At 41.6% G+C, this 25,358-nt stretch overlaps 1 protein-coding gene across 1 annotated transcript in view; it reads right to left on the bottom strand.

Annotated features, from left to right (window-relative positions):
- Positions 1-764: 764 nt before the first annotated feature.
- GPR107 (G protein-coupled receptor 107) overlaps positions 765-25,358 on the bottom strand; it is a 40,554-nt gene continuing 15,960 nt past the window's right edge. Inside the window, exons 13-18 of the mRNA XM_059828715.1 lie at positions 25,194-25,324; positions 23,227-23,270; positions 14,461-14,510; positions 13,634-13,717; positions 12,704-12,828; positions 765-6,374 (exon numbers count right to left, since the gene is read on the bottom strand). Of these exons, the coding sequence (XP_059684698.1) occupies positions 6,278-6,374; positions 12,704-12,828; positions 13,634-13,717; positions 14,461-14,510; positions 23,227-23,270; positions 25,194-25,324 (531 nt within the window). The 3' untranslated portion in view covers positions 765-6,277. The remainder of the gene's footprint in view (positions 6,375-12,703; positions 12,829-13,633; positions 13,718-14,460; positions 14,511-23,226; positions 23,271-25,193; positions 25,325-25,358) is intronic.

Below are 25,358 nucleotides of genomic sequence, written 5' to 3'. Positions count from 1 at the left end.
CATCCCTGCCAACCCAACCAATTTGCAGAACTGAAACACATGGTTAGATCCTGACATCTCAGGAAGAGAACAACTACAAAAGTCCCAAATCGCCCTCAGTCTAGTCTAAAACAAACAGGTCAAGGACCTGCTCCTTTGAGATAATGTGGCCAGATCCACAAAGGATATTACTAAAATACAGGTTTCTACCCCTAATTTGTATCTGGTCAGCAAGGCTGAAATCACCAGCTCCTTGTCCTCCCTTGCATGGCAAGATGATGCCAAACCCTGTGGCATGAGGAGACCACAACACTGTCGGGCAGCAAGCAGCCCTGGATGCGCCTGCCTTCCTGCCCGAGACTGCAAGGCCATGAGAAACTGGGCTACGAGAAATGCTTCCGTTCACTTGAGCCTCAGCCCACAAACTACCGCAGAAGTTCAGCTTACAAAACTAAAAGAGGAGCTAGGCACATACAAGCGCAACTGTAGTACCTGGAAGTCTTTCAGCTCAAGGAAAGGCACCTCAGTGAACCCCGCTGTAGGGCACTGACAGGAAAGCTTTTCCCCTAGAAATGTTTTTTCCACGCAAGTTTTTTGTGATTTGGCCCTGTATCCGTGATGCAGATGTTAATGGCTGCAAATGGAAGTCAGGCATGGGAAAATGCAGACTTTGGAATCAACGGGTCAGCTTGGTTGCTCGCAGTTCAGAAGCAGAGAATGAGATGCATTAAACTTCTTTCTGGTCAATCTTTATTTTACATGTTTGCATCACAGCAGGGAAACCAAGTTACACAGACCATCCTGATTTGTATCTACCTTGCTTCTCGTCAAATAGTGTTTGTTGTTCTTTTAATAAAATTTAAAAAAATACTGAAAAAATCCATTTGTACATCTGAACATGAATGGAAGAATAGGATATTTACAGGTCACCAAAAACCCTGGAAGTGGACCTTGCTGTACACAGGAAAGTCTTTGAGTTTTTGGAGGTCATTTACTAAATGAATTCAAAGCTACATTGTACAAGGTGCCCTAAAGCTGCTTAATAACACAAGAGGATCTAGAATTAATTATTAATAGTTACTAAAGGGAAAGGGAAGCTATTTAGACCCATACTCTGTTTTGACAGAACAGGTACCAGCCCAACGCTCCAGTATCCTAGCTACAAGACGAAGTGCTTCTGATAATGTGGAGGTCGGGCTCTGCTTTATTACACAGAGAGCAGAACGCTGAGTGAAATCCCACAGGGAAATATTTATTAAGAATTGTCCTTTCTACAGGATTGCTGCAGTCAAAACATAAATGGGTTCTTGAGCCAGTCATCCTACAAGGAGTGACTCTCTTCTCAGCCACTTTCTTCCAGTACCATCACTTTACACATAAGCGAATATCTCAGCATTTTTCTTAAATCCTGTCCTGGCCACTTGCAAGTACATATCATGCAGAGTTCTTTACAGGATCATTGCTATATCCAAGCAAGAAACTACAAGGGGGGAAATACACAGCTTCCCAATATTGCTAAGTAAAAACGATTAAGCCCAAAACAGCATCATACCCAGCAGCTACAAGAGAAGCCAGATTAATCCAATTTAGAACAACATTTTCCAGCAAATCAACCCCAGGGAACACAAAGAAACATTGGTCAAGTGCCTCTGGGCAGCACCAGCTCAGTTTTCATGAAACATTCAGGTTACTGAAGTTACACACAAGGTCACAGGTTTTAGACAGCGTAAGACCCGTTACGTTTCAAATATCACTGTACCTTCCGTCTACTGCAGACCACAGCTCCACGCTCTTTTTACAAAGGTGAAAAATGGGGAAACGTTTTATGATTGAAGTGGAGGTCATAACACAGATTCAATAAAACACATTTGCTTTAAAGTAACTGTAAAGTCAAGTCTGTTAGCTATCATGACAGGTCAAACTGAAGGAGACAAACCAGGTAGACTGAAGGAGGAAGGGTTTCCTTCCCTTCAATATCTGCGCTACTACCCGATTATTTTTTTAATAGCTAAGCAACTTCAGTTCTCAGAGCTCAACAGAATGTACAAACACCCAATATTTGCTTCAAATGCAACTGGGCATTTTTCAAACAGACAACAAAAAACCCCCTTTCTTGTCAATGATTGTCACTGGCCAGACTGCATTTCTCTTCTTGAAGAGGAGCATACTGTAAGGAAAAAAGACTTAACACACTAAAAATCATCCATTGGACTTTCACCAAATGTGCACACTGGAGTCATTAGGACATGCCCTTTCACAGCCAAAAGGAATATTACAGTGCTTAAGGATACATGGTGGATGCACACACATGCTAGAGAGTCCACTTAGCTTAGAAAAATACATCTTCCACATTACTAGCTCCAAGACAAAATACTGCAATGCAGCAAATTTTTACAACATGCTCCCAGGGTATGCCAGCATGGAAATCCAGGAACAGGGCACTCAGCTGGAGAGAAACACTGAACAATGCACTGCACAGATCATGACACGCTGAGTTAGATGACAACATGAAAGAGCATCTTAATAGGCCAGCATGTGGCTTCTTCAACTCAAACTGCTACATTTTGAGCAAGCAGCAGCAATGTTCCAGATGACCCCATTATGTCTTGCTTTCTTTTAGTACGTCTCTTGATGAACCATCAAGGATAACATTATCAAGCCTGAAGAATGCAAGAGTCTGGCAGTTGCACTGCAAGGAGGTTTGCTATGGAAGACAGCTTGCTGAACAGTTACAGCAGGAAGAAGGGGTGCATCAGTGGCACTTGCATGTCATCGTCAATAGGGATTTATTGGGGCATAACCTGCATTACAACTGAAGACTGAACCAATGTAATTTTTGTCTGCAGAGGGTGCCGAGTACTCCACTGCAGCAACATATGTGAATGCATTCAAAACCATTTATTCTGATTTACACCAGACCTGCTTTTCCAGGACTGCTGTCCTTATACCACTGTGCACTCAACAGGGCGATGGTTTTAGTTGCTCACTTCAGTAAAAGGCAAAGACAGGAAAGTAAGGCTGTATCCCAAAACAATCTGTAAGCCACAAGCAGCTCTTCTGTTTTCCCTCTCTGTGAAAGACAGCTTCCTACCAGATAGACAGCTACTGCATTTGAAAGGCAATCACTGCGATCGTCCTGCCTGGTAAGCTCTAAGCCGCCACTTTTCACTAGCAATAGAGAGTCATGCACTTGCCAGACATGCAGACGTGGGTTTGCCTTGTGAGGAAGGGGGAAGGAGTAGCTCTCCCTTTGATGCTTTGCAGTGCAGCACAGTGTGCTGCATGAGAAACACAGCTGCAGCCATCCTCTCCATCCTCCAACATCCCAGCCACCATCCAATCCACCATCCAACCTTGCGAGACAAATTTTTCAACCTGCTCCGACGAATTCCACCAGAGAAAGTGGAAATTTACTTTGGAAATGGATGCAGTAAGAACCTTCTATCACTCTGTTTTTTGACTTGGGCATCCACATTCATTTTCTTTACTAATGCTTAGGTCTGACTAGTTACTGTTGTACCGCTGGTTAGCATCCTGCATTAAGTGCCAGCTGAAGTTGGTTGTATAGCTGTCTGCTGAAGCTCAGGTCTGAACTTGGAAACAGCTCTTCCAAAACCCCTTTCAGAGTACTGCCATGGTTTGTCATGCCAAGACAAAAAGAAGTCACCCATTTTTTGGCCTTTGACTAGTGAGCCAGGGACTTGGCAGGTAAACCTACACCATGGGCAACTTTGGCAAAAAAGTGCATATAAAAAAAGAAACCTGAGAGTAAGGTAAAAGCACTCACCAAATCGACAGCTCCACTGATGCTGAGGTATGGAATAGGCAGCTGTTTGGAACCAGCACAGCCTCTCATGTTTTTGGGTGAAATGCCACACCCATCAGAATTTCACATCTAATTCGCAAAAGGTATTAACAGGTTCTAAGACAGCATCATGTCTGGATTAACACTGTTACTGCACTTCTGTTCCTGACAGCAAATCCTTATCCTTTACATACTTCAGTGCCAACAGACTTCAAGCCTCCAGTGGACTACTCTGAACAAAGTTTATAGCTTGCTTGAGTAGCCCTTTGGATGCAGACAGTGACATTTCCATAGGGACAGAGTAACCATGCAAAGAGTGAGAAGATGAGTTTTTTAGGTATTGTATTTAAGTGTATGATGAGCTGGGACTGCCTATGTTTGTTTATAGTCCAATTTCTCACACCTCAGCTACTTAATATGCAGAAGATTTCCTCATACAGAAGGTTTAAAAGGCTTATAGGTCACCTAACAGCCTTTCTAGTTGTGTAGGCTTCTCTATTCTCACTAAAACTGTGTCTTTGTAAAACCGTGACAGCAAAAGTCAAACCATCACTGCTGCAATTACTATGCAGTTACAGCTGAGGAGGAAAACATAGAAGACGACTCTGTACCCAGAGAAGAGGGCTGTTCTTGTGCTTTATCTGAAGAGAAACCAGTGCCAGGTATCAAAGCAGGTAGACTCATTTCTAGCACTTCCATGATGCATAGAACCAACACCTGGGAAAAGAAGTGGTAACCAGAGAAAACAATGCTGCTGCTCAAACAGCAAGTCTTGGTACAGGTGGCTCATTTAAGAGCTCTACAATCCCTGTTCAAAACTGAGGAAGAAGTGGTTCAAAGTTCCAAAGAAACCCCCCTTCTAAACTTAAAGAATAAAAAAAACCTAGTGGCTAATACGGTAATCAGTTGTGCCCCAGAGATGTAGTCCCTTCAGTAAAAAAAGCAATTCCTAAGTGAGTTTGTAAAAGATGCAGGCACCTCCGAAGCTCTGTGAAGATGCCTATCCCTGTCACCCTGACAGAAATACTTCGCTCAACAGAACTGTATGTCAATGTCTCTACATGAATATTAAGGCTTCAGTGGGTCAGTGCGTTATACTTGATTTATTTCTCTTAAAGCTTATCCTCATTACATGAGTGAACCACTTCCAACCTCCCCCAAATTAACAATCATTTGCTATGCCTTACTACTACAGCCATGGGCACCAGCTTGCCTTATTAACAACAGCAGAGTACTACAGATAAAACGCACATGGCATTTGTAACATGTCTCTAAAGACTCCACTGCAAGTTTGCAGCTAATAGTTAAGACTTCCATATTCCCCTGCATTGAGTGTTCTGGTCATAATCTTCTCCTTTCCTGACAAAAACCATTTAGGACTGGAAGCTGCAGTTACCTGGTTTTGGCAGCAATACCATTTTGACCAGTTCAGCCCATCTCAAAACAGCAGTATCATTAATCCTACATAGCCAGAGAGGTACAATATCCAGAGAGGCTAAGTAACTCAGGATAACGGTGAACCACAAGGTTTATGCTGCAGCACATTTGCTAGACAGATTTCCACTGGAGATCTTGGTACTCTTTATACTGTGCCAGAAAGGAGTGTCTTTTGAAATACCTTGAAAATATTTTATGAAGCAGATCAAAGTGCTCTGGGTCACAGCTTGAAATTGAATGTTTAACATAGCATGGCAGACCCCTAAAAAGCAAGCATCATTCTTACACTTCTTGTGTACTTCTTGTCAGGTGGGTGTGAATCAGTGGAGAATTTACATTGATGCTTATTGCACTATAGGCTAGTGCTTTTAATGGAGAACAGTCACTTGCTTCCTGTATAGCAATACATTTGAAAACCTGACACATTCAAGTGGATACTTGCATGGATAATACTTATCAGCTTTCCCACTGATGTGAGTAGTGGCAGAAGTCATCTGACCCAATACCCCATTTAGTCTCTCAAATAACTGCAGTTGTTTCTATTAATTTGTTTTGTAATGTTTTGTCCAAGCCAAAAGGAGAGTTTATAAAAAGAAAAAAAGAATACTTACATCTCTTATCTTCTTTTCCCACCTTCTGATACGCTTTGTAATTCCCAGCATACATGTTACATACCAAGTGTGTGTGTGTATATATATGCGCATTATATAAAATATATACTTTATATACACACTAAAGGTCTCTCTTCAAATTAGTATTACACATTCTGAAGAACGCAACTGCAAACAATTCAGAATACCTAACCAATCCAGAAAGGGGAAAAAAGAATAAGCTACCCAAGCTCCCTAGGAAAGCTTCACACTCCTTGCAGGTACCAAGAGATCCCATTTTCTTATGATCAGAGGAATAGTTATATTTCTGCACTGCTTTGCTCCCCCTAGATGCACCCCACTCTGCAGTTTCAGTGTTGGGAAGTGCTAGTTGCTCCCTTTCCACTGAGAGTAACATTAATAAATTAAAAAAGTTTCTCTGAAAGCGCTGCCTTAGTCCAGTCCATCATGCCGTGCTGTCCCACTCGCTCCGTGGCTCTGCTGAACCATTCACCACTTTCTTGACCTTCTTCATGCCTTCCATTACTCCAGAAGTGGTCACCCTGGAAGAGGAGGGGGAAACATCAGAGAACAGAAGTTGAACTGTAACATCCATTTCACCAATAGCCCATGCTTGCCTTCCTGCGCGTATCAAATAACACTCCTTGAATGTCTCTTTACCAAGACCTACTAGTCTCGATGTTTGGTCTCTCCTATTGCTACCATTCTGCAAGCCAGGTATCTTCTCGGACACAACACTGATGGGCATTGGGAGCAAGGCCGCTGTCCTTAAGAACCTCAAGGCCCCCCCCATCTATCATTAAACTAAACCAGCAAATAATATTTGCTTGTACTTGAAAGAAGATAGCAAGGGTGGTTAAAGAGTTAAACCAGGTGTTTATTTGCTAAAGTTTGAGCACCTTGCTTAAAAAACATTTTGCTATACAGCTGAACACCCTTAATTCTGTGCATTGAAGACTTTCTTCTGCATTTGCAATGCTTTTAATAGGTACAACGTATTATACAAGTGCACACACAGCGGACAGTGCCCCAAATGAACCCTACTAGCTTAATGCACACCAACTCCCGTTAATAGCAAAATTACTCAATGAACAGCAACAAAACAGAAGAGAGAGGTCACCCTTTTTATACCATCCAAGTCTGGATTCGTCACAGCAATCGGACCACTGAACTATAAAGCCTCAGAATACTGTTCTAACATTAGGCAGACTGAACTGTTTATCCAGCCAGAACAGCACCACTCCTCTCAGAACCGCCTTGGCTATCCAACAAGCTCTTCAGCCCAGTAGCTTTCTTTGTTGCCATACAAAACAGGCTATTCACATGCACAAGACACCTGCTTTATTTTTTTGCACAATATTATTCTCAATCCATACAGGTATTTTTTCCCCACAAATGTGCTACAAAGGTTTTTTTGGATGCTGAAAGTAAGAGTGCCAATAGCTCAACGCATCCACAAGGGATGCCTTGGAGCGTACATAAAACTGTCCTGTTCAAAGATGCCACTGTCAGTCTTTGTGTGCTATCACCTGCTGTTTACCATGTAAGAATACTTTATTTGATCAGACTAGCTAACAACATTTGCACAGAATCACCCAAGAGAAGAAGTAATCTTCAGGTACACTCTTCTGATAATGCCCTTAGTTCTATGTTAGATATCAGCTTCTGTTCACGTACTGTAAAAATAATTTACTCGAACTGGTGTGTTCAGTGACTCTCTACCGGTGGCAGTACTGTGAGTGTCAGTGGTTCAGACACTTTAGAGCAGGCCTAGATGAGCTTGTGTTTAAGGGAATAGGGAAAGGGTCAGAAGAGTACAGATTAAATAGCAACTTTATTCCCTATTGAAATAAAAGTAAGCAGGTTGCTTAAAGGACAAAGATGGAATTGGCAAACACTAAGCGCTTGCCTGGAAGAAATCATATCAAGCTTATCAGCACAGAGAACATGTAGATCTCCTAAGTTCTCCCTGTTGACAAAGGTTTTCCTACAGTCACATAGGAAAAAATCTGGGGGAACATGAGCCAGACAAAACCATCAAAGCAGATGTATAACTACTTGGAAAAGCATGCATTGAGATGTACTTAATGGTTTCCTGTCAAAAATGAAAGGACATCGAGTGTGGTTCCACAGAGGTCTGTCTTGGGTTCACTTCTACTCAGTAGTTTCAGTAATTGCCTGGGTAATGGAAGAGAGAACTTGCTTATTAAATCTGCGGAAGACGCCGAGAGCTACGTATTTGAGAAAAGAACTAGAAAGCAGAAAGATTCTGGCAAATGGAACTAATGGTCTGAAAAATATGGTACAACACAGCAAGGTAACTATGAAGTTTACTCGTCAGAAAAAATAAACTTTGTAATTACAGAATAAGGGGCTAAGTATCAATTCTTCAGGGAGAAGCTGAAGATTACAATGGGCTACAAACCAAAAATGAGCAACTAACATAGCAACGCAACAGCAGACATACTGGGATATATAAATAGGTGTTCTGCACACCAAAGTAACCCTAACACTTGACTCACAGCTAGTAAGATCCCACCTGGCACACAGCCTAGATTTTAGCGCTGCACTCTAATACAATTACAAATCCATTGCACATCAAGATGATGACAAAAGTGAGGAGAGGTTATCGCTAAGAGGGAATGATCCACTTCCCACATTCATGGAGGGACAGAACAAGCAGCTACACACTGACATTGCAGCCAAGTCAAGTCATGTCATTTGTTACCAGGGAGAGAGGCCCTTTACTGGCCCGTCCCCCCCTGCAATGATAGCAAAGAACTGGGAGAGATTTCATGGTGGATTCCTCAATAGTGAAAGTTAAAGACTATCTGATGAGTACTGTTGTTGTCCCATGACAAGTGGACGGCATAGTTCAAGTCTTCATTTTTTCCAGATTGTTCATATACAGCGGGCAATTCCTCTCACTCTCTAAATCAGTTCAGCCAAAACATTTTAGTGCCCAGTAAAATAATGGTATCAGCACTAAGACCAAGCACGCTGCAATTCTCATTCTAGTCCTCCGAGCAGTCTCAAGACTTCAGTTCTGACCTGCAATACTGCAAGTAAGTGTTCCTCGCCTGTAGTTTGCTGAACTGCATTTCTAGCCCACAAACCAGCAGTAGCTAAAATGCAACAAATCCTTCTCACTAAACCATCTCTCTCCAGAGACAATTTTTGTGGTCGTCAGAGGGATACCTGTCACAAACGAGGCACAAAAGGAGTTCCCTGAACACTCCATTGCACAGCGGTATGTGCTGCAGAAATTTCATAGTTTTCTTCCCCCACCCCCCCGCACTGTATCCAAGGTATCAAGAGATGGCTAAACATTCAGAAGCATTTTCAGCCCTCCACAGTGGTGGATTTCAGCTGTCTTTTCTCCTTTTTTTTTTGTTTTACAGTCCCAACAAGAAACACTGCGATACTGGCAGCCGCCAGCCTTTACAAGCTATTGCAAACTGGAGTGAAAACTGATCAGCCATTGAGCAAAAAAGCTGATCTCTGCATGAGAAAGATGTGTTAGGTGAAGAAAAATCACTTCTAATGGAGAGCATCATGAATCAGTCTGCCATGAAGCACAACCTGAGAGAAAGCAGAGAAAAGGAACCAACCAGGACTTCAAGTCTCAGCATAGAATAGGTTGCCTCATGATACAGTGAGAAACTCCAGATCCCAAGGCATATGCAAAGGTAGGTCAGTGTTACCACAACAGTTCACTATGTTGAAGCTGGTTTGGGTGTTAAATAAAAAAAACAAAGTTAGTCTCCACGCACTCAGTAAGATGGATTAATACTGAATTAATAACAAAACCATTAATGGCTTTTCCTGCAGTTCCTCCTCCAGTGGAAATATCTTAACCCCACATGCATGTATGAACATCACTCTCAACCAAGATCTGTAGAAAAGCACTTTGGTTCCTAACATTTAAAGCAAACTTACTGAGCTAATGAAATAACTTACTGCAAGAGTAAAAAAACCAAGAACTGCTTCCTTTCCCCTTCCTCACCCCACTTCATTCTACTGTATTGTTTATATTTTTGTGTTCATGCCCCAGAAATGGCATTAGGACTGGAAGCCTGACAAGTCTTTCTGCCAAGTTTGGCTGCACCTTTTCAAACAGAGTATTTAAATCTAACAAACTGTCAGCAACAAGCCCACATAGTGACAGAACGGGCTCAGGAGGCTGCCCAGCACAGAATACACAGAGAGCCACTTTGTTGATGATTAATAGCTATTGACCCTACTTGAAAAAGAACAGACTGGTCCTTAGTTCAGGTTTAGTCATACTCTTCCTCTCCACCAGGAGAACTTCTGTTGAGTTTGGTATAAAACATTTGTGGATGCTTTCTCCCAAGATGGAGGCGTATTAGTTGAAAAGACTTATTATGAGTTACCTTTGCTGTTCTTGATTTATATTTTATTTTTGAGAGTCACAAGAACTTACAGAGGGAGGATTTGTGCCTTATGTTGCTTCTGTCACAGACACCTAGTCTTTGGATTTTTCTTGAAACTTTGTAGATTTCCATACTGTCCTTAACAACATTGACATTTACTGCCAGACTGAGCTTTCTATAGTTTACGCTGCCTGAAAACAGGCATAAGCTTGAGAGCTGCACTTAAAATATCCTGTTTTTTGCTGAAAGACAAGCAAGCCTGGAAAACAGGCTTGGTGACCTCACGGCTCTCCCCTCCGTTGGCTCATAGAAATGTGGACTTAAAAGAAACTGAATGCTTCTGCAGCAAATGCTTTAAAGAGCCTGATTTTAACAAAAACCCTCTGGGAGAAGAAAACAACTGTAAAACCTGGCAATAAGACATGGCAGAACACCATGAAGTTTGAAGTTTGCATGCTTTTAACTTCTGCCATAGCCTCTGAAGACAAGTGGGTATTTATCACATGAAAGACAAAACACACTCATACAATGGTTAGTCAGGATGCTGTCAGGCACTTAGTCATTTGCTCAAATAAGCCTTGATATTTTTCCCCCTGCAGAAACAACATTTAATATTTATAAAAGCAAAAATAGGACCAGCAAGACCAAGTCAAAAAGAAATTTAATACCCTTTCATTGCAGTGCTTCACCTGTCACAGAATGTGTCTACACCATACTTTTCAAATACGTGCAAACTTAACCTCCCTGATGCAGCTGGGGAAGGAAGAACAAGACACTCTTACAGATTATAGCCTGCCAAGTGCCCAAATGGAGTAAAACTTCCGGCAAATCAGATGAGAAAAATTCAAGCAAGGCTAAAGGGAACAAAGCCACAACAATGAAAACTCCCAAGGCAAAGAGCAAAATGCCTTACTAGGAAAAGGCTCACAAGGAATTTTGATCCTAGAGTTTCTAGTAATGTCATTTCACTGTGGCAAGATGTAAATCATTTAATTAGTTCATTAAACTTTCTCCAGCTTATTCCTGGCAGGTTCTCTTAAATTTAGCAGCTTCTCCAATTTACTGAAATTACTACATGTGAAAGCTGCCATACTATTAGTCCTAAAAATCCCAAGTAAAAATTCATTAAGCATGTCATGCAAAGTTGAAATTCACTCTAATGGGCAATCTTGTAGGAAAAAAGCTCTTTTCTGTACAATCACAAATCCTGCCATATCTTCCAGTTCAGACAGTGCCTTCCTAATGTGGATGTTTATTTACCAGCTCTCAAACTGAAACCAGCTTCTTACATAAACTATTTAAACACTTTTAAGTGATAGTGATTTTAGGGTCATTAGCCACTAGTTGGATTCCGCTTGCAACGATGACAGATTTTATGGATCCAAAGCAAAAATAACGAAGCATTTGGAAAGATGATCTTTGTTAGTAGAGACAGTTCTGAGAAATTAAACTCCTTGCATGACATTTCAGGCCGGATTCTACCTCAAACCTCCTTGTAGAAATTCCCCAATAAGCTCCATTTCTTTCTGAACTATCTATAAAGGCAAACACATTCTGACTTTTTTTACCCCCACAATAAAAATTGGAGTGTTGATTTGTTTCACCCAAGATCAGGTAAAGGAGATTTGCCAAACTGGAAATAAACTCTTAGGAACAGGCTTCTGAGCCTGTACATGAATTGCGATTATACATGAAATGAGGAACTACTAAAGAGATTAGGTTAGCTTGGCTCCTATTAAGGCAGAGTCTGTGGCAATTATAGTTGTATTCAACACTTCTGGCATGCTGAATTTCTTCGGCAGTCTCTATTATAGATTCAGAAATGCCAGTCATTTTCTAAGTCCTCAGAAAACCACTGCAAAGAAAGTGACAGGGACTTAGGCTGAGCCCCACTTCATAATTTCTCCAGACTATCTCAGGTCCTACCACATTTGTGGTGCCTCATGGTTTAGCAGCAAGGAATAGAACAGTGAAGAATATTGGTAAAAATCCAGCTCCTCAGCTCAGTGTTATTTTCTGTAAAGCTACAGGCTGAACTTCAAGGTAGAAGTGACCTTACACCATGTTAATTTATATTCTGTAGATTGGTAGTTCATTTCTGTTGCTGGTTTGGTTGTTTGGTCTTTTTTTAAATATGAAGCATTAATGACAATCTGTAAGGCGCATTGGTATTCAGCAACACAGATTAAACTCAGAAGCTTTTTTACTTGATATCTTCATGGGCATCTTTTTGCCCCATGAAAAGCTTTACCAGCTTATTCCACACTACCGCAGAATCCAGCTCAGAGGTTCCTATGCATATCACAAATCTCTTTGGTAGTTTAACACACACCAAATAGACACCTCATCTTTAAACGTGTGGGCAGATCTTAATCTTTTTCAAAGAAGGATTTAGAGAGATTAAAGTAAACTGTTTTTAAACATTACTTTTCTCAAATCAAGTGAAGAGGTAAAAAAAGGGGGGGAAGGGTTCTTACACAGCTTCCATCTCCAAGTCATCCTCATCATCTTGAGAAAGCTGTAGATAAGGGTTGTCTGATGCTGGACGGAACTTGTACCCAGTGAGGACAAAGAACACAAGTGTGGCCATTTCATCCAACAGCTGCAAGTAAAAAAACCAAGATTGAAGTTCAGTCCCGTAAACCTTCATGGTCATGAAACATTCTTCCTCCTTCATAAGATTTAATGGCCAAAAAACCTGTGCCATAGCAGAAATAACAAAGCAATTCCTGTCCTGTCATCATTAATCCCAGGCTGAAGGCTGTCAAGCTCTTTGTTCTTCCAGCTTTCCCTGTCACTTTAAATACAGTTACAGTTCTAGCCATCACTCCAGCGCTTTTAAATAACTACAGTAAGACTTGGCTTTTAAATGGGGGGGGGGAATCATCCCCATGCTGTTCAGTATTTTTCAACAGTTAATGTATTCCAAAGACTCCCTGCACAGTTACTTGGATTATACGTTAAGATACCAAGTATTTAAAAGTCACAAGGCAAATAAAGCCTGTAGATGGAAGAGCGAAAGCCTATTTCACTGGCTCCCTGGGGCCTCAATTACACAGGGCAAACCTGACTGATCTTTTTTTCTCCTTTATATGTTCTTGATTAATTTCCTTCAGACATTTTTAAATTGAAAGACTAAAAATCAATAATGCAATTACTTTCAGACATCTCATGTATAATCCAGCAGTCTTGCTGGACAAACATAAAACTGAAAATATATTCCTGCCACCTTAGGCACATCAGCGACAAAAATCAGGAGGAGGCAGGGTGCAACATCGAGATGTTCTACTACAACATGAGGAACAATTGATGGAATTTTTTGGGGGTTGCAGTTATATTTAAAGAATAATAAGAAAAATAAAAAAAATATTCAAGGAATAGATGTATTTTCCTTTGCTGGCAAATACCTGGTACAGCCATTTCCACTGGAATGGAACAGCAATCTTTATGAGAATTGCAATGATCCGTGTGAAGTAAATGTAACAGACAATCTGGGACGGAAAAGAAGAAAGCATGATGAAAACAATAGCACCATCCTTACAGAACCTCTTTTTCCAGAGAAATAGCTCAAGCAATTCCCAGGCAACTCATTATGTCAGATTAGCCTTGTTATGCTCCTTGACAAACACGAAAGATACAGGCTGAAGGCTCTACTGCTTGTTGAATGTCCAAATGACTTAAACTATTGCTAACATATTTAAGTTACAGCAGGAAAATGCTTTAAGTATTAGGATTTTGTAGAAATTGAAAAATTAGGATTGTAATTTATTACTCTTGCCACTTGTAGGAGTCTGAAATTAGGCTGTTGGAAATCATTAAGAAGCCTATGCTCTCTTGGGAGGTATGCTCATGGCTCCCACTGACTTAATCAGAAACTGCACACATGCATCTCAAGGCACCATTTGGTCCCAAGTTTAATTTTTAGCAAGTTTACAGTACATTATACAAGCCCATCAATTCAACTGGCAGCTCAAGCTGTCTCCAGAGGAAATCAGTAAGTGTTACAAATAGCTGGAACCAATTTAAAGATAGACAGAAGGATGCAACCACTAGGAAAAGAAGGGAAGTTGCTTTGAGGATTGTAACCCAGTTGACCAAGACGCCAAAGCAAAGCACTGCCACAAAACTAGGAACATCTCCACCACATCCACCAGCTACATAGTAGCTTCCAACAGGTAATCCATCAAAAGGCTTGAACAGCTTCTGCATGCATGTGTACACATGTTTTACTTACCATAACGTAGTAATGTCTGAAAAGCTTCAGCTTTGCTAGGTTAATGGCAGCTATCAAGAAAACACAAAAGTCCATCAGAAAATTACTAAAATGAGACAGAGTTTCTTTTGACGCTTGTCTGCAAGGTAGGCAAGTGGTCAAAACTAGGACTTGGGTAATCCCAGACAAGAAGGATTTGTTCCACAGCCTGGTGGGCACTCTGAGGAGTGCCAGCCTGTCTACATACTGGACAACGAGGCTGGGGTAAATGCCCCCTTAAAAAGGCAACTCTGTGACATCACCTTTATGCCAAATTTTATATGCAGACACTCTGCAATGTAGAACCTTCCTCTAAAGCTTATCTATACATAGCCAACTACATACTGTCACCTCACTCTTGCCAGAAGGGCCATGCCACTTCACATTGCCTCCCAGAAAATTTGTATCTTTTCTAGAGTACTTCCTGACCTGCTCTGTGCCTTCAGCTGACCTGAGCGACTTTGAGGTAACCACGGCTCTGGGAACCACTGCGTCTTGTTGAACTGCAGCTGGAGTATTTTAACATCTACACAGTATCCTCTATCACTTGTGGCTCAGTCACAACTTACAAGTGAAATGGGAAGTCATACTAAATAATTCTCATAACAAATGCATGTGTTTCAGTCACAAACCGTGTAAGCTAAGGCCCCAGGCTAGCCTGAGATTATGGGGTAGATTACATCAGCTCTTGAGGAACAGAGCAGATATTCACGTGAACGAGCAGAGGTCAACAACAGATGGCACAGCTGTCAACTCTGGTTTGAAAGTCAGGTTTAGAGGTGCAGCAGTATTACAAATACAGATTCCTGGTGCTTTTGTGACAACACAAGAGGCAAAGAGACCACGATATGTAGACAGCATTCAGAGATGCACTTTAGAGACAACGAACCTAAGTTGCCAGTTAGAAGATAGTGCCACATAATTACTGGTATTCCCTCCAAGCTCCCCTTACTTTTTTTATCAGATGTGAAAGTGCAACACATTGTGCTTAAGTTCACCTGCACTCCCTCACAGAAATCACCCACTGCAAAAAGAAGATTTATAAAAGGCTGGGTGCATTTGCACGTAAGGTCTTCCAGGGTCACAACAGTGCAAAATATAGTATTACACACCAGGAAGAGGAGGGCTAATAGCTACCAAAAAAATGCTTCACACTTCCTATGACAAAAACGGTGAAGCTTTTCTGATAGAAAGGTAATGTCAAATGCACCACTCAAACTCTTACAGGTTTCCACTACATAAGCTACAGTGAAGACAGACAAAATTCTGTTATAAACCTACTTTTTATGATCTAGAGATCAAGAGTCACTTTCCAAAACTTACCTTCAGCGTTCCAGGAGACCCACTGAAAGCTACGGACACCTTGAGACAGATACAAACCCTCCTCCAGCAGAGATACTACAACAACAGCACCTAACACAAGGCATAAAGTGACTGACAAGTAGATAAAACTAAGCTAAGAGTAGTTTTGATTTAGTACTGGCTAGTGGCTTCTACACATTTCCAAACGGTATGTTTAACTTTTGACAGAGCACAGCGCATGTCAATAAGAGAAAGCAAAGCCGGATCTCAAGAGGAAAAAAGCAAACCCTATTTGTGAAGGCATACCAAGTTTGTTTCCGTGCCACTAAAGCTCATACTGTGCAACACTCATGTGAACACCAGTCAGACTGGGTTGGCTTTGGGCAAGACTGTGTTCATGGGGGCAATCTTATAGAAAAGTATGTCAGAGGAACACCACCTGTCAGTTTTGGGAGGATGCTCTCTTCTGGACTGCAACACGGAACACTGAACATAGAATAGCATCTACTTTGCAATATACAGTTCTGGACTCCAGAAAGCAATGCCCAAGCTCTAGACCGGCATCCGTAGAGTACTAGCAGCAAAGCACAGATCACTTCACTGGGCAACAGATGGCAAGACTTGGAACTGCTAGAACAAGAATTTAACTAAATCCTTGGTAGCTACATCAGCCCAAGACATTGGTTTAGCTACTTTTCCCTAGTTTCTGTCCCTCACAAAAGCTAGTTTCCCACATTTAAATAGCAAAAACTTACGGCTCTAGTGCTCTACCAGATAACCTAACGTTAAAAGCTTTTCATAATATAGTTGGAGAAAGATTAAAGTGTGTAAATAGGCAGGACAAGCTCATTAAATTGTGAAGCAGGGAAGCAATATTGTCCTATTTAAAGGAGAGCTACATTAAGTGTGACCATGAAGATCTTGTGATTTACCACATACCGGTTTCTACAGAGAAGGATCTATTTTGAACTCAACGCATTCATCTTCAAGAACTGCCACCAACTGGTGCAATGACAGGCCATGAGAATTACCAGGCTTTATAGTTAAAGGAACACCAACTCAACAGCTGTGATTCAAACTGCCAGTCCATCAATGCTTTACAGTCAACAACTGAGTGAGCTGGGGAGTCACTTCTGTTGGATTCATGCAGTGCTTAGGAGGAAAGGATAGTGAAGCCAAAGATCTGGCTGCCAACTGAAGTGTCACAATACCACCTCTCCCAGCTGACAGAGCACAGCTCAAGATCTCACCTATTCATCATGATAATCAATACCAAAGAGTCATAGGTTGGTACATCCAGATATCTAGAACAGCTGAGCGTGGGAAAGAAGGGTGAGGGGAGGAAAAAAAGACAACCACCACCAAGGAGAAGAACTGAAGACCCACCTCTGGAAGCTGGCTTGCTTATTTATCACAACTAGGTGCTCTCATCTAGCTGCCTCAGCTTCAGGAATACTTCTCTCCACTATCAGATATTAAAGTCAGTATTAATGCACGTCTACAAAATTCTGCCAGTTTTTTTAAACAGCTCAAAGTTACAGCACACACTGTTCTGGAGAAAGTCTAAAATCATCATTTCTTGGCATCAGCAGCCTGTAAATCGCTTTTTCACAGGATGGATGTGCTCCAAGCAGTAACACTTGGAGTCTCACTATGCTGGACACTTTAAAGACTTTGATTCACCTTAGCCTGGCAGTCCAGCCACTGACAGCAACACTTGCAAGGAGAGTGGCTAGGCCAGCAGCTGTCACTTACAACTTGAATCACTTGCAGCCCCAACCTGTAAAGCTGTGATAACACAGCAGCAATCACAGCATGCAGTAAAGGTTGGGTAAATTTATGTTTTGAGTATGATAACCATTCTTCAAGGAACAGTAATTAACTGCAGAGAAGGTCTAAAAAAAAAAAAAGACGAGAGACTTTCTACCAAAGGTTTTACAAATGAATTCATATTTGTGTTCCACCTCTTTCATAGAGTAATTAAAAAGATAAAAGCCATCTTTCAAGAAAGGTTTACAGTATCTATACCTTGCTTCCCTCAGTTTCCCCTCTCTACCACCATTTACTTTAACAGCTTGTGCCTGCAATAGCCTGATCTGCCTTGATCAAAACAGCATACCACACAATTTTGATAATCAGTCTCTTTTTCAGGTTGCCACCTGTGCTAATTTCAAATGCTGAGACAGCCTATAAGATAGGGAAAAAGAAAGTCAGACCATCCACTACAGCCTTGTGCACCATCAGACAATAGCTTTTTGTTTAATAAATCTGACCCTTTTAGAATACCTATGTAATAACAGTAAGAGGAATGCAGCTGAGGGCATAGGGAGCTCAAGCCCAGATAATACATAATGCAAGAGCAAAACATAATGCATCTCAACTGAACTTGCTGAAGTACAGCTAAGAATACTTCTACAATGCTTTGCACCAGAGTTAGTATAGCATGCATTTGAGATGCTATTTGTGCCTTTACCAAATAGTAAATGGAAGTTTTCTATTTCCCCCCCGCCCCAGCTCCCAAGAATGAAGGCACACAAAGAATCATAGAATCGTTTAGGTTGGAAAAGACCTTTGAGATCATCAAGTCCAATGGTAAACCTAACCCTGCTGAGTCCACCACTAAGCCGTGGCCTTAAGCGCCTCATCCACACGTCTTTTAAATACCTCCAGGGATGGTGACTCAACCACCTCCCTGGGCAGCCTGTTCCAGTGTCTGACAACCCTTCCTGTGAAGAAGTTTTTCCTAATATCCAATCTAAACCTCTGCTTGAAAAGATGTTATTTTGCATCATATAAACAAAATAATATGCAAGGAACTGATGCAGATCTAGACCTCAAAAAGCAACCTCACGAGTAACTCTGAGAAGTATGGCCCTATAATCTCTACAGCACTCTGCTTAAATGCATTCCTATACCAGAAAGAAGAGGTCAAGCAAACAGATAAAGCAGCTCTCAGCATCATGCATGAGAAGGTGGCACAGACTAGTTAATCTTGAATATTCTGACACACATTAGCCATTTGGCACAAAAGTTCCCCATGAGGGTCAGAAGAATGTCCAGAGTACAGGATAAGCAATCTATCTCCAACACGTAATTGCCACATCAACCTTAGATAGCTATCTGGGGCGCCTAGAAGTGGTACACTGGAACATAATAGGCCTATTTCATTTCTCAACATTTCCCAGCTCTCCAGTGCTATCCATTGAGGTTTCAACACTTAAATCACTAAGCTTTATCTCAAGGCTTGAGATGCCCACGTACTGCCTAAAGCATGTTTACCCCAGCTCTACCCCCTCCTCCTCACTTGGAGAGCTGCGGAGGTGTTTTAGCATGGGTCTCCACAGAGCCATCGCCTCCAGCATCTGCTGAGCTCAGCTAAGCAGAGGGTGTTCTGCAAAATGCAGGACCAGGCTCTTTGTTCACAGCATTTTCATGGTACAGAAGCAGGAAGACACCGAATACGGCAAATGGGTTTTCCTGACATGGGGGCAAGCATGAAAGCATTAATCATCATTTGCCCATTGCACAGCACACAGGGAATGTTGCCTGGGAGCTACACACTGCAATGTATTTCCTCTAATTCTGCTGCCAACTATGACATGCTGCAGTGCCTCAGGAAAATAGCTAACCGTTCGTGATCAGACTGCACCGAGTTTCACATCTCTCATCACATACACAGAGGTACAAGCAGAACAAAAACTGCAGTCGTGCTTCCAGCCCTCCATTACTCCCTCAAGCAACAGATGACACAATACACAAGAGCGGGTTATGAGACTTGAGAGGTCCAGTGACTAAGAACTTTGAGTTTCAAACAAAAATAAGCTAGTTTACTGCAACATACTCCCTCTCTTCTTTTCTCATGATGCCTGTAAACAAAGTAGTGGTAGTTGCGCAGCTTTCCAGCCCAAACAATTCTAGCTCAGTTTGCAAGGCTGATTTCCTTAAATCTGCAAGACATTTGTAATGCAGATCTAGAAATGGACAGAGAGCACACTCCGTTCTGAAAGAAGATACAGTGACAGACCAAAGAGCTGCAGCTAGGCACTTGCTTAAGTCTGAAGGTGGCGATTTTAAAAGGGGAAGAAAAAAGCTTCTAAAAATGGGATGTTTACGCCTACTGCTGTGCAAGATAAGAAGCCTGTGTAGGTCACATATTTTGCTTTACAGTTAAAGATCACCTTCAAGGGAAAAAAAGCAAACAACCAGGCAGCTCAAACTCAGCTGTATCACTGTGCCATGCCTACTCTTCACTAGCAATCCACAGCATCTGTACATGTAAGGTCTCCCTGGATAATTACAGCTTTAGACTCATTCCTCTAGCTTTCCCACTTTAAATAATCTCAAAAAAATAAATCAAGTTTAAATGACCATTAGCTAGTGACTCCAAATCACTGCTACTTATGAAAAGCCTTTTTAATAATTGTACATTGCTAATGCAAAGGCCTATGCCAAGCACAGCTGTAAGACTAAAAGACTGGTAGGCTGACCAGCTTTCTGGTTTCAACACTGCCGTCACAGCTGCACTTGACCCAAGGGAGGGCTATCTAATAAACAGGTTGTGAAGTAGCTGGAAGAGGACAAGACAGACAGACAGTCAGGAAACACTGCCAGGATACTGAGCTGTCAAGTCTTAGAGTTGTTAGTTCTCATAGACGTAAGGAAGCAAAAATAATTTACCTTAGGACCTTCTCGCTAGTGAGAAGGTCACCAGAAGACTCAGCACCAGGAAAAACGGCTATTTAATTTATAGTATATAACTCCCCAAGACACCCTTATAAGTTAATGAAGTCTGTGTAAGAGAACAGCGACAGCAGCCTTTGGGGTAATACTAGACAATAAATCCTAGCAAGCAATAGGCAGTCCAACCAGAATTGTCTGCACAAGATTCAGTCAACTCTAACCACAGGACAGGCAGTGCAGCAGTTAAACTGCATAAGAAAGGATCCAGTAGTTTTCACCACTTCAGGAGAAAACTATCTGTGAAAAAAAAAATGCTGGTAATTTTAGAGTTCGCACTGGTCCTGTTCTTCTCATGAGAAGCTAAGACACCGTGCAGCACCTCTGCAGAACAGGGCCTCTAAGGGAAGCCTACAGAGTTAAGAGCATGTGGTTCTGGTCAAGACTATTCATGATAAGCCTAACATGAACGATTTTACCTTATTACAGAGCAACCAAATCACTTTTGGTTTTCTCAACCAGGCACACTAGCAGCATGACATCATTAGGTAACATCCTGCTTCTGGCATCACATTGCCATTCACTTGCTCCCTATGGGCTCCTATCAACAGCCTCTAAACACTATAACCACATTCTATTTCAGAAGTGAGTCCCAGCACAGTGGCTGTGCTGGCAACAATCTGCTGCCAGCCTATGCAATGTTTTCCCTGAAAATTTTTTCCTTAGCTACCCTTTTATTATTAGCGTAGCATAACACAGCTGCTAAGTCCCTCTCAAGACTCAATTATTGCACTTGCAGGATCTGTACAAACAGATGGTAACATCAGTAGGTAAAGCGTGGTACCAGCAGTAGGTGATCCACAAGCAACATTCATGATAAAGAGTGCTGTTACTGTGGAAAACAATGCAAAACAGAGGACTAAGAACAGTCCTCAAGGGCTATTGTGCATAGCACTGCCTAGCTATAAAGACACAACCAGTTCTTCTCAGATCACCATTTTCTTTTACCTCCATTATAAACTACAATGCATCCCTCAGAACCGCTTACTTCTACTCAGATCTGGATTTCACCCATTAAGATGAACAGTGGACAGGTCCAGTCTTTACGCTGAACATCCCTGATGTTAGCCACCTTACTTCTCTCCTTCACTCAACATGTTTTGAAGTCAAGCAAACTCCATAGCACCATCTTGCGATAAGAACCATCCAGTGCAAAGTAGGCACGGGGCGATCACCTGAGGGCACACAGATTTAGAGGGTTTGTCTCTCAGTTACAAGCACTAGCTGCTGAGTGCTCAGCGCCGGAATAGTCACAGGCTCCACTGCCACCCAGCAGTTCTGCCTTAGTTACAGGAAAGCTGACCTCTATGTGTCACACACGGTGGCTTCAGCTAAGAAGCAGGCCTTACATACGTGAAGTCCTCAGTTCAGAAGGGACTGCTTCAAGAAATGTCTAAATTTAAGCAGACTTTGTAACAGTAAGAGCATAAATACTCCAGAACATATATGCTCAGTGGACAAGGTAAAACAAATTCATCAGTGAATGTCACTGAACCCATGTGAACACACTTACGAGAAAGCTACCAATAAGATTCACATTACATTATCAACACTAACCTCTTTCACATTGGTTTCTATTACAAATTAATATTCCCCACCCCAGGTTTGGGGTGGGGTTTTCTGTGTGTGTGTACGGTTGCTGTTTGGGTTTTTTAAACAACTCTGAATCTCAAAAAAATGCTGAGCTCACCTTCATTATTGTCTCATTCTATTGGATGGCAAGAAAAGACCTAATCTGTGGTCTGCACAGACCTGAGTTCAGTACCCAGCCTTATACTTCACCTACTAGACTACAGAGGCAATCTGCACTGAAATGCAAGTGCCTCAGTGGGAGCCAGGAAACGGCTGGAAGAAGTATCCAGACCTAGGACGCTATCTCCAGAAAGGAGAGACAACAGTTAAGGGATAAGACTGGGTTGAAAGGATGTTGCCAAAAAAGGACCTTCTACAAATAAAGATTCCAAGAAGAGTAAGCCATCAAGTGACAGAATATTGAAATGGTTGCCTGCTTCCAAGGAAGCCAGTGCTATGCTCCATAGCTTGCATCTACAGCCAACTGAAGAACTAATTCAGAAGTGAGCAGACAAGGCAGGAAAAGCACACGCTACAGAAGCCATATTTGGGTTGGTTTTCCATCCATCATCTCATTTTCACTGCTACAATAAATATAACTCGACTTGACACAAGTAGTCCTTTAAGCTGCTCTACAAACATGGACAAGTCAAGAACTGTGTTACATTGAATGCCAATTTATGGTTTGTTTCACAATGAGGTTTGTTTCCTCTATTCTGGCAGGAACAGATTTCTGCAGAAATTGAAATAAGGGGGTCTATTTTGACTAATAGCCAGCAATTCTGGAATTCATTTCTAGTTCTGCTTCCAAACACTCAAGTCTGAGAAAAGAAGGCAAATCTGTCAAGATGATTTGCTCTAGATGTCGTGTCTAGCTCAAGCTCTCAGAGCTGTGCAAGTACGAGACAGTGAGTTCCACATATGAGTTCTGATAGTCAAAGCAATACATGAAAAAGGTCATTTTCCGAAAGTTATTCCCTCCCACAAGCCCACTGAGGAAAAGCAGCAGTGTGACACTAACATAGCATAGATTTGTAGTTTTAGTTTACATATTTTAAATCAGCATCATGTGTTTGATATTCTAGCATTATCTTATGGCATGTAGCATAAAATAGAAAAAAGTTACAGATTACTTGCCTTTCCCATCTGTTGCTGAAGCCTCCTGTAAATGTCTTATTGACCTGAAAAATAAAAATTAAAAAAAGGAGTAGATTTGCTATAATTTTTGTACTCCCTTTTCACTGCAGCCCTCTAGAACACTGACAAGTTTTGTTAGCTCTTTACGGCTGGGGTAGGCTTGTAATTAACTGTGCTTAGTGTGCTTGGCAGTGCATATATTTCACCCTCAGCTTGGGCAGTTTGTTCAAGTATCTGTATCTCCTTGTGATTAAGAAAGCAGATTGCCAAAGCCTACTTCAGCCTACAGAAGGCTTTGTGGGAGGGAGGGAGCAGAGTGAGAAACTGGGGCATTTTCCAGCATAATGCTTTCCACTTGTACAATTAAGCTGAGCTACTATTCAGAGTACTGTCAAGCATTTGGCATCTTACTGCTCTTTTAAGCTCTTTTCATTTAAATAGTTGATTACAGCTTACATGTCTACATAGGCAACTTATGTAACAGAAGCTACGCTGCAGGAATGCAAATTCAAGGGCCACGTCTTAGTCACCTTGCTCACATGAGTCATCCCACCAGCTGCAGTGACACTATCCAGATGGAAAAGGGGCAGGATTTTATGTCCTGGGCTTCACTGCCGGTTTATGTTGGTACTATGACAATGCAGGAACACTAGCTGCACACTATAAACAGTTACAGGACAGCTCACCCAAATGCATTTGTTCTTCAGATACAGTTCCCTTATAGAAACCAAGTTTTTGTACCAGCATACCACTAAGTAGGACATACGGATTCTAGCATTAGGTCGTAAAAGCTGCGACTGTGAGAGTCACCTTTATCACAGGAAATCAGAGCGTCTCTACAATTAAAGTTAATATTCCCATAGTTTTATTTACCATACCCAAATGCTCTCAAACTCAGAAGAGCTGCAAGATTTTGACTGGAGCGGAGGAAGGGACAAGTGAGTAGTGCAGATTTCTTGGAAGACATTTCCCAGCCTTGGCAGAAGGCCACCAAGACTGTGTAGGGTTTTGCCTTGATACAGAGGACAACTGGGAAGGTAAGGATAGCTGAAACTCACCCTCACAAGTGAAGCTGAAGCTTACTCCCATCTACTGAGCAACATGTATGCGTGTCTTTATACACGTACACACATGTACATTATGAAACATTTCTCTGAAACACTAAAGAGTTACACATTCTAGAGGGATGATGATGACGACATGTTTACTAGACAGACATTTATATTCACTCTGTGTTTCAGAAAAAAAATACCAGATATAGTGGAGAAAAAAAGAATATTTGTGTTTACTAACCAAGGAGCCAGAAGCTCCTTCATATCCTCCTTTAAATCCAGCTGTTTATCCAACTAAGACTAAAATTAATTTAGAAGATAGATGTCCTGACTAACTGGCAAGAAGCAACAGTAGTGTTTATCTGAATTATCTGTGTTTTTGTCAAGTTTTATGTAACCAACATTATTGCTTGCCAAGTAGAGAGGAAGGAAGGGCAGGGAAATGCTCCCTGGAGGATTATTTCTTCTAAACAGTCAAGTAAAAATGCAGCTACTCTGCTTGAAGGCAGCACTGATCTTAAATTCTAAAACAATAGTGTTGTCTAAACAGCCTAGTTTTCAACCTCAGTCAGTAAAATAAAGTCCTATTCCTCAACGTAAGAGAGTCAGCACTTCTGCAGAATTCCAAGTTTCAAAAGCACCTATAGTCTACACTGTGCTGGCCACACTTAAATCACCGCCCACCTTACCTTATCCCCACTTAAACACCCCAAAAACAAGTATCTGCCACAACACAAGATTGAAGTGTTAAGACTGATACAGTTTAAAAAAAGTTAACAGAATGCTTGACTCCAAAGGACCAACCTTTTTGGTTTGGCAGTATCTTTAGCTCTAACTAGCAGTCAATACTCATTAGTTCAGAAACAGCTCAAGCCATCAAGGCTCAGAAACCACACAACACATACAGTGACTCACCATACCACTGGAAATAGGATGGCTCCACAACATAGCAAGTCTACCAGGAAGAGGATTTCTTTCCACAGTCCGTATTCAGTTGTCCCCTCTTCTGTTGACTCTATGATAATGTACGCCACATTTGCCAGTACCTACAGGACAAAACATGCTTAATGGTTTCAGAAG

The sequence above is a fragment of the Gavia stellata genome, chromosome 24 (genome assembly GCF_030936135.1).
Source record: "Gavia stellata isolate bGavSte3 chromosome 24, bGavSte3.hap2, whole genome shotgun sequence".
In the NCBI taxonomy this organism is placed as follows: domain Eukaryota; kingdom Metazoa; phylum Chordata; class Aves; order Gaviiformes; family Gaviidae; genus Gavia; species Gavia stellata.
This window is presented reverse-complemented; position numbering and strand designations above follow the sequence as displayed.